This window comes from Colias croceus, chromosome 27, assembly GCF_905220415.1.
Source record: "Colias croceus chromosome 27, ilColCroc2.1".
Taxonomy (NCBI): domain Eukaryota; kingdom Metazoa; phylum Arthropoda; class Insecta; order Lepidoptera; family Pieridae; genus Colias; species Colias croceus.
In genome coordinates, this window is record NC_059563.1 from 1,670,929 (window position 1) to 1,686,991 (window position 16,063).

The 16,063-nt window shown below is 33.1% G+C and overlaps 1 protein-coding gene across 2 annotated transcripts in view; it reads right to left on the reverse strand.

Moving 5' to 3' along the window:
* The window catches only part of LOC123703890 (uncharacterized protein PF11_0213), an 82,031-nt gene that overhangs the window by 32,455 nt on the left and 33,513 nt on the right, over positions 1-16,063 (reverse strand). For both annotated transcript variants that reach the window (XM_045652075.1, XM_045652077.1), the window contains one exon: positions 260-342. In XM_045652075.1, the coding sequence (XP_045508031.1) occupies positions 260-342 (83 nt within the window). The remainder of the gene's footprint in view (positions 1-259; positions 343-16,063) is intronic.

Below are 16,063 nucleotides of genomic sequence, written 5' to 3' on the forward strand. Positions count from 1 at the left end.
TCATATCCACCCTGATTTTGTGTAAATGCGTTATTACAAACATCTATATATCACGTTCGAACCGGCATATATTGATAAAAAAATTTAACTTGACGGTTGATATAAAGGCCATTATGAAAATAACCACTGCACTAGTCTATCAACCTAACAGACACAAAAAATCACTACACTACTACGAAAAGTATCACGCGATATCTCTAAAACAAAGGTGAACATTCTGTTGCTGACGGTACCAAAAGACATAAAACTGCAATCTCACCTTGTTTGATGGGATGCAACGTCACAGCCGTGCTCAGCCTGCCCGTGCCCAGGCTCACCAAGTGGGGGGTATTCGTCGCCACCCTGGAATTATAATTCATTCTTTATAGTATCGGCTAGTACCATAGAAACGCACAGTATAAGAAATTCCTATATTAGATCAGACTCAAACATTTATTTATTCAATTAGACTTCTTCTAGAAGCACTTTTGAATCGTCATAACATATTTTAACATTTACCACCGATTCAGAAAGCAGTATCTATGGAGAAGAACCCATAGTTGCTCTTTTAAAATCATTAAGTATTCAAAGTACATACAGGACATTCTGTCCGAGATGCTAGATAAGCAATATTACGTAAGGATGTCTATTTATATTATAATTGATTGAGTTGAAGAGTGTTGAATATATATAATTAAAAATATTTAGATTGTGTACACTTCATATGCTTTTAAAATTTCTGCATAAATAAATCTTCACACAATATACAACCAGCACAATGTTTGAAAAACAGTTTTCGTCCTGCTTTCATTTCTCATCCTTGCAGTTATAATGTAGGTACCACATGGAAACTTGGCAGTGAGAAACGATCAATAGAAAACTTTCGAGTAGTGCATATAATCTAAGGACAAAAAATAGGCCACAAGCTAGCACTCAAAAATATCGAAACCATCTTAAAATCGGGTCAGCACTTCAGGAGATTTCCTTCGGGCATTCACGTAAATCTCGTGTCACAACTTTCTCTTGCCTTTAAAGTTTAAACCGCGATTATAAACAAGAGGTTGTATTAGTTTAACTGTTAAATTTAAATAAATAATTTTTTCACTCCTTAGCTATTTTTTGTGGAAAGAGAGGCTGTTTCCAAGCTTTTTGCTACTAGTGCCGTGTTTTTCGTAAATATTAAAAATTTTTATAATAATATTAGAATATTATAGTTGTATGCTTAGTTATGTACTATGGTTATGTCTATCTATAGTTTTAACAGCATTTTCTATACCTTTTACGATAACCACATATTAAACAGTTTCCTATCAGAGTTATTTCTCGTTATCATCTTCTAATGAATTCATAGCATCAGATAATCCCTCAAACCCTACCTAAAAATGCAAATCCTGCATCACTACTACATACTTAGTCATTTAACCGTTCGCTGGCACTAAAATAACTGTCCATTTCCTCAATCACACGTGCACAATGCACTGTCTAGTCCCGATACAGAATTAGCTGGGTCGTGGACCTTTAATGTTTTTACGTCATTTCTAGTAGGAATAAACATGAAAATAACATTAAAAAATAGGAGACAATAAAGGAAAAGGTAGATAAGACGAATAAATTTACTTCAGAAATAATTATTGTATTATTAATATAGTGAATTATGTAAGTACAAGTCAATAACTGCGTTAAAAACAACCGACTTAAAACTTGCACTTGCAACATTTACAAATACAGACAAATATACTCATAAAATAAAAACTACTGGGCCTATCTGAATAAAATTTTTATGGGACCAATTCGACACCATCCCGCATCGAACAAAAAAGAATCACGTAAATCGGTTCAGAAACCTCGGAGTAATCGGTGTACATACATAAAAAAAAACATACCGGCCGAATTGATAACCTCCTCCTTTTTTTGAAGTCGGTTAATAAAAGGGTCCTTGCTCAGAATATATTGGTGGCAGGAAAACTAAGGTATTGAAAGAGCACTGGTGTGCCCTGTATTGGTAAAATTTAAATATTGATAAACTAGTCAATACAAAACTTAATGGTATACAATTGTTCTGTTTAGAAACCTAACTACAAACCTATAATTTTACCAATAAACATAGCTTATTATAAATCGAATAATTTATATTTTATACTATAATATACTAGCATAATTTAGATAACTGGCAAACAATAGTTATAAATAGAGAAACAAATATTAACATAGTCTAGACAACATTGTTTGAACGTTGAACCTCATTCATATGATATTGGGTCAAACCATTGTATGGATAATGCTATTCTTCACTTATTATGTACTAGCTTTGTCTAAAACCTAATAAATTATATACTAAAACCTTCCTCTTGAATCACTCTATCTATTTTAAAATAACCGCATCAAAAACCGTTGCGTAGTTTTAAAGATTTAAGCATACAAAGGGACAGGGACAGAGAAAGCGACTTTGTTTTATACTAGGTATGTAGTGATGATGATGAAAAGTCAAGTAAGTTCGAAATTACTAATAATTTCTATGTAAGTATCTACTATCTAAATTCAGACTTCGCCAGACGGAAAGTTATGTTTATCGATATTTATTTGGCACAATACAAGTATTTTTTAATTACATATTCTTTATGCTATACTATGAGACTCCGTGGAAGAGACTAGTTAGCCTATATAGGCTTTTATTTGCTTATTTGTGTCAGTTTAAAGAATTTCTATAATTGGTTGCCAAGTTTTTGAATTAAAACGTAAACAGCACAAGCACAAAAAATAATTGATATCTATATAATTATATAATCTTCCCTCTAACTTCAATACAATGTTACATTTACCAAGTTATAACTTATAAGCACCACAATTCACGACGTACGCCCGTGTAAACACACAAATATAACAAATCTATATTTGGTCTGTCGCGTCTATCCGGTCGTCTTATTTATGACAGACGAATGAAATATTGGCTGCATTTTGTCTTCACCTGTCGCTAAATATAACTGAATCTGTGGGGTTCGTTATTTTCGTTTCAAAATTTTGTAATTAAAACGGCTTAGTGCCTAACACTTGCCATCGAGTCACCAACTTTGTTATTTTAAAGAACTAAAGCAATTTGCATTCCTAAGGCCGCCTCTCCATCTGCAAGAAAACTTCTTAAAACTTACTTGCAGGTGGAAACGCGGAATTCGACATGCAAGCTACTGTCAGACATGTGGTCAGACAGACTGTCGGACATTTCTCGCGGAAGTTTTCTTGCAGATGGAAACGCGGCCTTATGTTACATATTGTAGTTTTGATGTTTGGAGGACTACGTGAATTATAAAGATTAAAAGTTTGTTTGTTCACGGGTCTGCTATGAAAAATGATTTCACTATTAGATAGAACACATTTATTGAGGAAGGCTATATAATATCATCACACTAAGGCCAATAGAAGAGGAGCAATTCAGATAAAACCGCGGGGTACAACTAGGTGGTAATTTATTCGCTGACATAATGAAGTATAAAATATAAATCAATAAGGGGCGATTTTTCAATGCTTGGATTAAAATTATCCGTCCAATAAAGTGTTACACGATCATATTAAAATGCCACGTAAACTGTCAAATACGGGCAATTAGAATACGTTTTTAAAATGGTAGTTTTATACATTATTCGATGAATAAGTTTTATCCAAGGATTGAAAAATCAACCCTTAATCAATTAGTGAGATACAAATAATTATCAATCCAATTATCCCATTATATTATGTACCTACAGATAAATCAAAATTACATAACAGCTGTGAAAGCACAATAATAGCTAGGATAAAAATCAAAACTCGAAAGTGCCATAAGTAACAAAAATAATTTATTTCAAGGCAATTAACGTTCCCATTTAATTGTTTATCCGTCGTCGTATTTTAAAATAAATTGTTCTCTGACATGTGGCGTCTTAAAATATGCCTTTAAAAATAGTTTGTTGTTGTTTTTTTTTATGAACAAAGCAATTTGGACTTTATTACTGGGATTTATAGTTCTATTCACTTTGACATCAAAGTTTATTTATATAATAAAAGTTTAAAAACAAAATTGATTTCGAAATATTTCATAAATCATAACATTCGTCTTCATTATCGTCTATTTCAATTAATACTGGGTTGTTTCATTTCATTTAATTTTAAAACGATTAGATAATACTCGTAGTGATATATTTATGGTGTAAAAGATAACTTGGCAAATTATCTAACTTTCCAAAATTGTCTGAAGCAAAACTCTGCCCACGCGCCATTTGGCAGAGTTTGTAATGTCTGCCATGAATTAAGGTGTTAATTCAATGAATGTTTTACACAACGTCATTCCGATATTATCCAAAGACGTTTAAATATGGTGTTTTTTATGTTTGATTTAATTTAGAAATTAAAAAGACGAAAAAATTTAAACACGATTTTTTATTAATCACTTGCTGCTCCGCGCGGTTTCACCCCCGTGGCTCCACTCCTGTTGGTCGTAGCGTGATGATATATATATCCTATAACCTTCCTCGATAAATGGGCTATCTAACACCGAAATAATTTTTCAAATCGGACCAGTAGTTCCCGAGATTAGCGCGTTCAAACAAACAAACATAATAATATAAGTATAGGTTATGATATATGTAGGTATTTAACTATTACTTACATGTTTCGAACACTTTAAAACCAACGAGCATAGTCACGGGGAGGCTTATAATTATTCTATAGTAGGTACACAACAAATTACACACATCAAAATCTTATCCCTTATAACCTCTATCTTTCACGCAGCCGGCAGCAGTTGCATCGAATCCCATCTGGTCAACATCAAAGCTATCCCATAGTCCCATACCCAGATGGGATTGTTAAATGGGATTCACCAGTAACCCAACTGTTGAGATGTGGTGTTGTTTATTGCTTTGAACTTTGCCATGCACGAATGTTTTGGTTAAGTGTTTTATATCGCTTATTGGGTAGTTAAATTATCAAGTATTAACTACGTTCAGCGCACGGTTTCGCTTGTTTGATATCCGAAATAACGTAAAAAATATAACTATCGTTTAGATAATTATCATAAATACGTACAGAAAACACAATTTATATTGTGTAAGCATCTTCATTTATATTTATTTAATTTATACAAACTCTCTATGAATAAACCTTAAACTTATTACACCAAGTAAGGGAACAAAAGAATATAAAGCCTTTTTTCTAAAAGGTATTTCTTGCATGCAACCTGCTTCGTAAGAGAAGTTTTGAAAGAAAGAAAGAAAACATTCATTTCCAGAAAAAGGAGGTGATAGTTTTAGTGATAAATGTACGCATCTTGAAGTATAATATACTTCTTCACATAAATTGTACCCATTACATAATATAAACAAACAGAATCGCGTACAAACATGTAATACAATACCCGGTCCACATAGTCTGTGAAGCTAAACGCTACAACTAGAGTTACATCTGTATAGGTTACCTGTAGGGTGACCATGTTTTGAGAATTTATGGCATTTTTGGGACTGTGTTAATTACACAATCTAAACAAACAGAACAATTTCGCGTACAAACATGTAACACAAAATCGCTACTACTAGAAATACAGCTGTACAGGTTACCTGTAGGGTGACCATGTATCGAGATTTAATCGTAGATTGTGAGTGGTTAACGTTGTTTTAATAAACCTATCACATGAATATGTCCATAACATATTTTATTATTAGCAATAAAAATCGATAGCAAATCAGTAACGATTGGTATATATTTTTTGTTGTTGAAACTTAGTTCAGTTTGACGAGAATCACAATTCAAACGTTCTTTATTTATATTCATCATTTAAAGCGATTTGTTAGACTTTTCAATAGACATACTAGAAGTAACTTCTTTAGAAAACAATCATACAATTTCAGCAAGTTTAAATTCATAACATATGAACAATTGAAGCCGGGCCAGACCGGTTTGATTTGACTGAACCACTTTGAATTGTAATAATCAATTTATCCTTGGAATTTTATAACACTAGACATTGCAATTATTCACCCTAGGTTCATTTCTATAAAATTATTTCAAGAGTGGCAATTGTATTGAATAGTAAAATCTTAGTAAAATTCATAAAATAATAACACGTTATTCTACCTTATTATCGTTCGTTGAACATTGGTTCTACATATCTATAACATTCTAAATCACTGTTCACAGTTACGAATGTCATCTAAATAAACAAAAAAATCTTATAACGTCTCATAGGCCGATGCCGATTAGTATTCTATATTACTCAATAAATTACGTCATGAACATTTATTTACTGATCTTACTTAATTGATACATAACCTCGATAATTTTAGTAGAACACTGTGAACTGACCTTGACCTTACGAGTCAAATATTTCATATTTATGGTGGTACATACTTCATCCACTTCCTGATTACAACAACTACAGAGCATAAACATTTAACCAAAATGAAGTGTTTGATTATCAATTTCCTTTCTATACCGAATTTATACTTGATAGTTAATATCCAATTTCCGTTGTCCAATTGTATCATACACTAGCGGTCCACCCCGGCTGCGCCCGTAGTACATGCTTAAGATTTCTCTCCATTAAAACCATTCTCGTACTTCAAGGAATATTATAAAGAATTAACGAAATCGGTTCAACCGTTCTCGAGTTTTACGCTTATCAACACATTTAGCGATTCATTTTTATGTGTATGTAGAAGATTACATTTCATTAAAGAAAAAAAAGACACGCTCCTATTTACGAACGTCAACACATCAAAATCTGGGTCAGTCCGGTTAAAACCTATATCTATGTGTCCCTACAGAGACCTAGGAATCTCGTTTCACTGTAACGAGATAAGTAGATTGAGACGTGATAATTTGTGGTGCACGCGTTTAGACAGGCTACTGTGTGTGGTTTTTGTTGTAATTTAAGATGAAAACATTTTATAAACAATGTAATAAATTTAAGTGAAGATTTATTTTCCCTATAATGCAGTAAAACATCTCACAATTTTTTTCGAAACTTACTTTTTAACATATTTACATGGTAAAGTATTTACTGTTGGAGAAATACCCTCTTGAATTAAGCGTATTCATTCTCTTTAATCTAAGAACACATATAGGATAAGGCTATAGGTAAATCATATTTTGGTAATGTCACTGCCATCATGACGTAATCTTCACAACCATGTAATATGAGATCACCTAGTAAATGACCAGGAAAAACTAAAAATGCGACTTTAATATCCTTGTAACACGCCAATACTTAAAGAAACATTATTTCAGCGGATGCTTACATTATATATCACATAGTACACATCATCTCCACAATACGATCTGATAAGCGCTAAGCATTGAGGTACTAAATTGCCTATTCAATACTTAACGAGAAATCATTGTATGTTTATTCAATTAATTATAATTGGCTGTGAGAAACGACGCATCTATCCTATCCACTTATTCTTTCGATCATTACAATTATTTAATATTTAAAACAATGCTTATAATTTATATTTCCTCTCAGTATATTTATTTTTACGAAAAAAAGCCATACACAATCGCAATGCCAAACAAATTGGAAAAAAATTATAACAAAGAATCAAATCTGGCATTTCTGCCATCAACGGTCAACCATTCAATTGCATGTAATTTGTATGTATTTGTATTTGTTTGTTACTCTTTCACACAATAACTATTAAATCAATTTCCATGAAATTTGGAACATAGATACCTTAGATTAACACATAATCTTTTATCCCGCAAATCCGACAAGAACGGAAACTATACGGGTTTTCCTTTGACTAGTTACGTCGCGTCGTGGCCGCGTGCGAAAAACTAGTATCTTATACATATATCCATATTTATAAACAAACAGCATCCACGATCTTATTATAACATTGATTCACTTCCAGTGAAAGTGCGTAATGTTCCAGCTGAGTCACGTTTGTTTGTCTTGTGTCACACTCGGTCAGCTGTGCTTTCTAATCTGTGCTTTGAAATTGGAGCGAAATTCGATGCTTGATATTTTGCACAGATTATCGTAAGAGGTCATTAGTTAGTTAGCCTCACTATTACCTGCTATAATGTTCAAAATCAAAATGTGACAATTCTATATAATAATCTTACCTACAGAAAATTTTCCAAATTACTGGACAGTTTTTATTTGGTATTACGATCCTTAAATTGTTCTCTCTACAAGTGAAGATCAACATCAATTATTCTTATTCAAAAGAAATATCAACGTCCGACCTTTAACCTTAATGTAATGTTTACAACTGAGATAACTAAATTTTAAACACATAATTTTGTCAAAATTACTCAACTGTTTAAACGATTTTGAAATACTAAAATTGTTTTATCTTCAACCGAAGAAACAACAACCTGTTCTCACATAAAACTACACATTCACTTCGAATCGCGCCACAAAACTACCCTCATCTATTAAAAACAGACGTTTCCGCTACGACACACAGAGCTACACCAATTAAATCTAGCCGTCCGTCTCAGAGCGACGGATAAACAAACAAAAATAGCTCAGTGTGAATCAGTCGACTCAGAAATGGGAATTAGTCTAAATAAACGCTAGCTATATCATTCGCTCATCGCGGCGCGTCAAAGACTAAAATGCAATGCTTTTATGGAATTATTGGTTAAGAACGTCTCAACTCAAATTGGGGAAGCTTCTAGCTTCTAAAAGACTATAAATATGAAAAAAAAAATAATTCAAGATGAAACTACGTAAGCAAATAATTGTTCCAACTACAGTTTTCAGTCTCATAAATTCTTAATGTATGTATCTACAGTTACATGTATTGAATATAATATACTAGCGGTCCGCCCCGGCTTCGCCCGTGGTACATATTAACGTTTTCTCTACATAAGAACCATCCTCGTACTTCAAGGAATATAATAAAAAAAGAATTATCGAAATCGGTTCAGCCGTTCTCGAGTTATGGAATTACAACGAAAAGTGGCATTGATTTTTATATATTAGACTAGCGGTCCGCCCCGGCTTCGCCCGTGGTACATATTAACGTTTTCTCTACATAAGAACCATCCTCGTACTTCAAGGAATATAATAAAAAAAGAATTATCGAAATCGGTTCAGCCGTTCTCGAGTTATGGAATTACAACGAAAAGTGGCATTGATTTTTATATATTAGACTAGCGGTCCGCCCCGGCTTCGCCCGTGGTACATGTTTACGTTTTCTCTACATAAGAACCATCCTCGTACTTCAAGGAATATAATAAAAAAAGAATTATCGAAATCGGTTCAGCCGTTCTCGAGTTATGGAATTACAACGAAAAGTGGCATTGATTTTTATATATTAGACTAGCGGTCCGCCCCGGCTTCGCCCGTGGTACATATTAACGTTTTCTCTACATAAGAACCATCCTCGTACTTCAAGGAATATAATAAAAAAAGAATTATCGAAATCGGTTCAGCCGTTCTCGAGTTATGGAATTACAACGAAAAGTGGCATCTAATATATAAAAATCAATGCCTTGGTTCTTATGTAGAGAAAACGTGAATATATACCACGGGCGAAGCCGGGGCGGACCGCTAGTTATATATAAAAATCAATGCCACTTTTCGTTGTAATTCCATAACTCGAGAACGGCTGAACCGATTTCGATAATTCTTTTTTTATTATATTCCTTGAAGTACGAGGATGGTTCTTATGTAGAGAAAACGTTAATATGTACCACGGGCGAAGCCGGGGCGGACCGCTAGTTAGATATATAAAAATCAATGCCACTTTTCGTTGTAATTCCATAACTCGAGAACGGCTGAACCGATTTCGATAATTCTTTTTTTATTATATTCCTTGAAGTACGAGGATGGTTCTTATGTAGAGAAAACGTTAATATGTACCACGGGCGAAGCCGGGGCGGACCGCTAGTATAATATAAAAATGAATCCCAAAATGTGTTGGTAAGCGCATAACTTGAGAACGGCTCGACCGATTTCGTTAATTCTTTTTTTATAATATTCCTTGAAGTTCGAGAATGGTTCTTATGTAGAGAAAACGTGAATATGTACCACGGGCGAAGCCGGGGCGGACCGCTAGTATATTATAACTTTGAAATATTTTTTGGCACATTAAGTATTTCTTCACTTATGCAGAATATGTTACTTGCCAAGATGTTGCCAAAATTATCGAGATCTCAAATTTCCTTCATCTTAATTTTAAGATACATATAATTAAGTATTCAAATGAATGCATCAAACGATGCAATTATTGTTACATATTACTTTTGGATTGTCTGAAAATGACTATGACTTGGGCATATCAGCCCCCCTAGCCAAGTGGCTTTCTGTTAGCGTAGCGTTCAATAGAATAGACTACGAATGTATGAGATTGACGTAAGCTGTAGATATTTTATCTATTACGAACGCTACGCTAACAGAAAGCCACTTGGCTAGGGGGGCTGTTCTTGTATAGGACACGTGTTATTTTCTGTTCGTCATTTAGGTGATTGCAATAAAGCATCTTTTTCCATAAATTAATTAATACACAATCTTTTGAAAACAGACTCTTCATTTATTAAAATATTCTCTCTAAGGCATCTCACACGATATTCCGAACATTTACACCCCATTTCGTACTTCCATCTAATTATATTCGAAGACGTGTCATTTGTAAAGTAACTTTACTCGTTTCAGATTAATTTCAGTCTGAATTTGTCATCTGTAATGAAGCGATGCTTTTCAACATCAAACGAACATGAACAACTGCTTCACTGCTTGCGAGATGCTCAAACATATGTACTAATATTATAAATCTGAAGCTGTTTGTTTGAACGCAATAATATCAAGATCTACTTGCCCGATATTTACGGATAGATGTTAAAATTATAATGCCGATTCTATAATTTTAAACAAAATATAGAAACAGATATAAAATACACTGTTAAAATAACGTTTTAAGTTAAATGACTTCGTGTTACTTTGCAAACATAAAAAATTTGAGTTATCGGTAAATGACCTAAAATATTAAATGTTGTGCTAAAATGGTTTCTGTTAATTTGCAATAAGGTACCTTTCACTTGCAAAATGTTATTTAGATAATAAAATTTGACTCCGGAGTTAACACCATAAAAAATGGACTTAACTGTTATCAGACTTAACTGTTTATTATACACTACCTATTGCTTATAAAACACGTGCTACTGATAAATCCAAGTTCCTATAGTGTTAATAGTCCACAGGTTAACATATTATTCATCACAACTGAAAATAGTTTCGATAAACAAATTTTTATTGTTATTCTTAATTACCCAGTTTTATAGCACCATAAAAACATATTTAAAGTTACTGTAACTACTTCTTCACAGATGTTCATTCCCACTTACATGTAGCTTAGTTTCACCACATCAAAGTATCAAATAAAAACGTAGTAGCGAGACATAAAAAATTTGCCCTATATCGCATCTGCGCAATCTAATCTATGATATAAAGTGCATTGACCTATTGTCTAGTTGCATCATTTTTCCTAATTGTGCCCGCATTCTGTCCGTTTGATCTATTTCATATTGTTTACGTGGCTTTGGTTTCGATGTTAATGTATTGTTTGACTTCTCATATATGCGGAAGTGAAAAAACTGTTTGAATTTACGTGCAGTTATATGAAAAACTAGCTGTGCCCCGCGGTTTTACCCGCATTGCTCCGCTCCTGTTGGTCTTAGCGTAATAATATATAGCCTATAGCCTTCCTCGATATATGGGCTATCGAACACCGTAAGAATTTTTCAAATCGGACCAGTAGTGCGGAGTGCCTGAGATTAGCGCGTTCAAACAAACAAACTCATAGATATGCAATTTTGTTAAGTTTTTGTATACTTGTGAATATTTTAAACTTGGTTTGGTACATATTACATGTTAGATAAATAAATTGTTAAGTGTGTACTGTTAAATTCATAATAGTTCACTGTTCAGACTTCAGATAACTACTTAATAGATTAAATTGAAATGGAGGAAATCGTCTGCCATTGAAAACAATTTTTTACTTATTCATTATTTATTACCAATTTATCCTTATGCCATGAAGGTTACGTCTTGAATCAATTAAATATTGTTTACCTAATGCATCTTTTCATTATTTATATCAGTCTTTTTAGTATAACTTTAAGCTTTCGATAGTTTCAATAATTATTTATTTTGAATTTTTGGTCGCAATTTATGTAACTACAGTGGTGTTGAAGTTACACCACAAGTCAATTAGACTTCTAGAAGCACTTTAGAATCGTTATAGCATAGATTTACCTTACCTACCAATTGTTATTTATATTTCTGAGGATTAACCATTTCAAACTATAAACGAGCAAGTCTTCCAACTGCGTAGAAAAAGTGTACTTGCGTACACGATATTACATAAAAAGCAATAAAAAAACACTGCACTATCTTGCAGTAAGGTTTCGCGGGCCTTGAAACCGGATCACAATTATACATAGGGTTGTCACCCGTGTTTTATTTAAGTAATTAAGTTATTTCAAGTCATTTTAATTTGTATGAGAACAATAAATAGTACTAGCTGTTCCCCGCGGTTTTACCCGCATTGCTCCGCTCCTATTGGTCTTAGTGTGATGATATATACATATAGCCTATACCTTCCTCGATAAAAAGACTATCTAACAGTGAAATAATTTTTCAAATCGGACCGGGGCCCGGGGGTTCCTAGAATTAGCGCGTTCATGCAAACAAACTCTTCAGCGTTATAACATTAGTAAAGTATAGACTATAGATGAAACAGAGATAAGCAGACATCTTATAATTTTTAACAAATAAATTAATCATACATTAATAAACATTCTTATTCTTATTCTTAATCAGGCAAATATAGTTTTGAAAAATTTGACCTGTATAATAAATTGTACTTTATTTTGATACTATACATTTTTAAGCTATTGCATAGCTTCTATCGCGGGCCTTGAGCCTTGAAAAAACCTCACGCTCCCCACTACGACGGGCGGAGGTGTGGCTTGAAGGTATAGCATGCAATAGCTTTACCGCGGCAGGCAGGCTCCCTATAATAACCAATATAATATAATTACTTTAATGAAATTACAAAAAGGTGACAAGTGACAACCCTAAAAATTCTCTTACGTGGGCTGTCTCGTGTGTTAGATCTATATTTGATTATATTGATCATTTTGATTATATCTACCAACACTAATTGTTATTCTTAAGTTTTAAATTGTATAAGATACGTAAGTAGGTACGAGAGAATTTTGTAATGATAAAAGAGTTAAAGAAATCTATACTAATATTATAGAGTTGAAGAGTTTGTTTGTTTGAACGTGCTAATCTCAGGAACTACTGGTCCGATTTGAAAAATTCTTTCGGTGTTAGATAGCCCATTTATCGAGGAAGTTTATAAGCTATATATCATTACGCTAAGATCAACAGGAGCGGAGCTACGCGGGTGAAACCGCGCGAAGCAGCTAGTATACTATAGAAAAAAATGTGTGCGTGTACTAGAGTACACACGTAAGAAGTGAAACTTAGGGATTTGGCGCGTAACGCAAAAATGTCACGCCTACGGCGTAACGCAAAAATGTCACGCCTACGGCGTAACGCAAAAATGTCACGCCTACAGCGTAACGCAAAAATGTTAGACTAAATTTTTGTCCAACCCCGATAAAGAAGTTTCACTTCAATAAATTAAGTTTCGTAGGGGAACTATGAGTATGAACATAAATATGCATTTTTAAATTTCTTAATTAATTTAAGTATGTAGAATTAAAAAGATGGGTACAAATTATATGGATTCTTAGACATTCTTCATAAATACGGTATACCACGATGTCATGATATTACTTTTTACGTAGTTATAATGTACCTACATGATATGGCATAAATGTGCAATTTTGATACATAATTATTAAATTAACGTTCAAAAATCTCAGTTATTTAACAAACAAAAAAGAAATGTAATTACCAACTTGAACGTATAGCATGTGTCACTTGTTAGTTATGTTAGAAATGGTTCAAATCACATGTCACCTAGGAGCACGTGGTCGAATGCTATCTAGCGATCTACTAATTGTTTACGCCATGTGTTGTGTGTGATTACATTATGGACTTGAGTTAAAGGTGCGTGTATAACATTGAATTGATTAGATCATTGTTTTAAATATTATTACTTAATATGTAAGTATTTCGCAAAAAAGAAGGAAATCAGTTCTCCGCTCACATATAATCGATGTGGTAATGTTTAGGACGAGCACAGAGTAAAAATAATAGTATGGTCCTTCAAGCCGGATGTAGAAGGCAATACAAGTGCTCTCGCGCTCATACTCATGGTTGTTTAATTTTTGTGTTTAAAGTTCAGTTCTGTCTCGTTTTTTGATACAAAATTGACCTACAAAGATTGTTCAAATCTTAAAACACTCCCGTTAACAACATCACATTTGCTACCAAAAACAGTCTCCATCCGCATTAAGTTTCACTAGTATCAAATGAGCTATGAGCAATCACTATCACATACAATTACGTCGGAGTAGAATTACAAATTACAATTACAATACGCAATACTTCCATTAGAGCAATCTACAATTGTAATTAAATCTGTGATTGCGGAAAGATTACACTGATCACTTTATAAGATATATTGTGACATCTTTGGTGTTTTTTCTGACTTCTCTGGTGTCCAATTATGACGTCGTTGGTTGTGCAAATTATTGTATTCATTCAAAGATTTTAACAATACAAATAAGAACAATACTTTGTGTTTAAGTAAGCGTAGACAAGTGATAACTGCGTTAAAAACAACCGACTTCAAACTTGCACTTGCAAAATTTACAAATACCTACAGACAAAAATGCTCATAAAATAAAAACTACTGGGCCTATCCGAATAAAATTTTTATGGGACCAATTCGACACCATCCCGCATCGAACAAAAAAAGAATCACGTAAATCGGTTCAGAAACCTCGGAGTAATCGGTGTACATACATAAAAAAAAAAAAATATACCGGCCGAATTGATAACCTCCTCCTTTTTTTTGAAGTCGGTTAAAAACACTTTACAAATATTATAAACTAGCTGTGCTGCGCGTTTTCAACCGCGTGGCTCCACTCCTGTTGGTCTAAGCGTGATAATATATAATATAGCCTATATTACTCGTGGATAATGAAGCTTTCGAATGGTGAAAGAATTTTTAAAATCGGTCCAGTAGTTTATGAGCCTGTTCATTACAATCAAACAAACAAAGTTTTCCTCTTTATAATATTAGTGTAGATTAGTGTAAATGTGTGTGTTCGTTCACTTCATCAGAAAAGGTCTGTATCGATTTTGATTACACGCATAAAATATTCGGTTTATAACCTGTAATCTAGATTCTACCTACCTATTATATTTTCTATGTTCTAGCTAGAGGAAACTGAATACCTACATACTACTTATTACATTCTTGAGACATAAATGTAAGCAATAATAAAATTGATAACACAACGTTTAAAAATGCCAATTTCCCGCGGACGAATTCTACAGACTAGTGTTCACATAAATAGCTGTTACAGGATATATTTCCTACAACTCAGATAACACCTACAAAGATAAGATCACGACAAATAGCGAAACATATAATTTTTCGCTCCGTTACGCATCCGCGCCTGAAAATGTAAAGAAACACAATCGAAAAAACAACCTTATTTCAACTGAATAGAGTTCAATTTATACTTCATATGTTAAAGACACAACATTTCAACAGCAAGTTAAAGTCGACTTAATATATCGGTAATAGAGTTCAAATTACTTTTTCAATGAATGATATAACTCGATTATCTAATCTTGATAATTTGTATTGTACTGAACCAGACTGCATTTCGACCTTAATGTTTAATTAAATTTACTTTCTTTTTAATGCACGTCAGTTACTTGGGATATAAAAATTCAAAATTGATATTGATCTACTGACATTTTATTGTGAGAAATAAAAGGAATTTGTTAATATGTCTCTTAGTAGACCGTGACTCATGCGAACACACTATCTCTACTTTTGTAAGTTATGATAAATAGTTTCCAAGTAATAATATAAGAAACTCTTTGCACAATACTTTATTTATTTAACTAATATAATATTCATCTGTCACAATGTTAGTTACCATACTC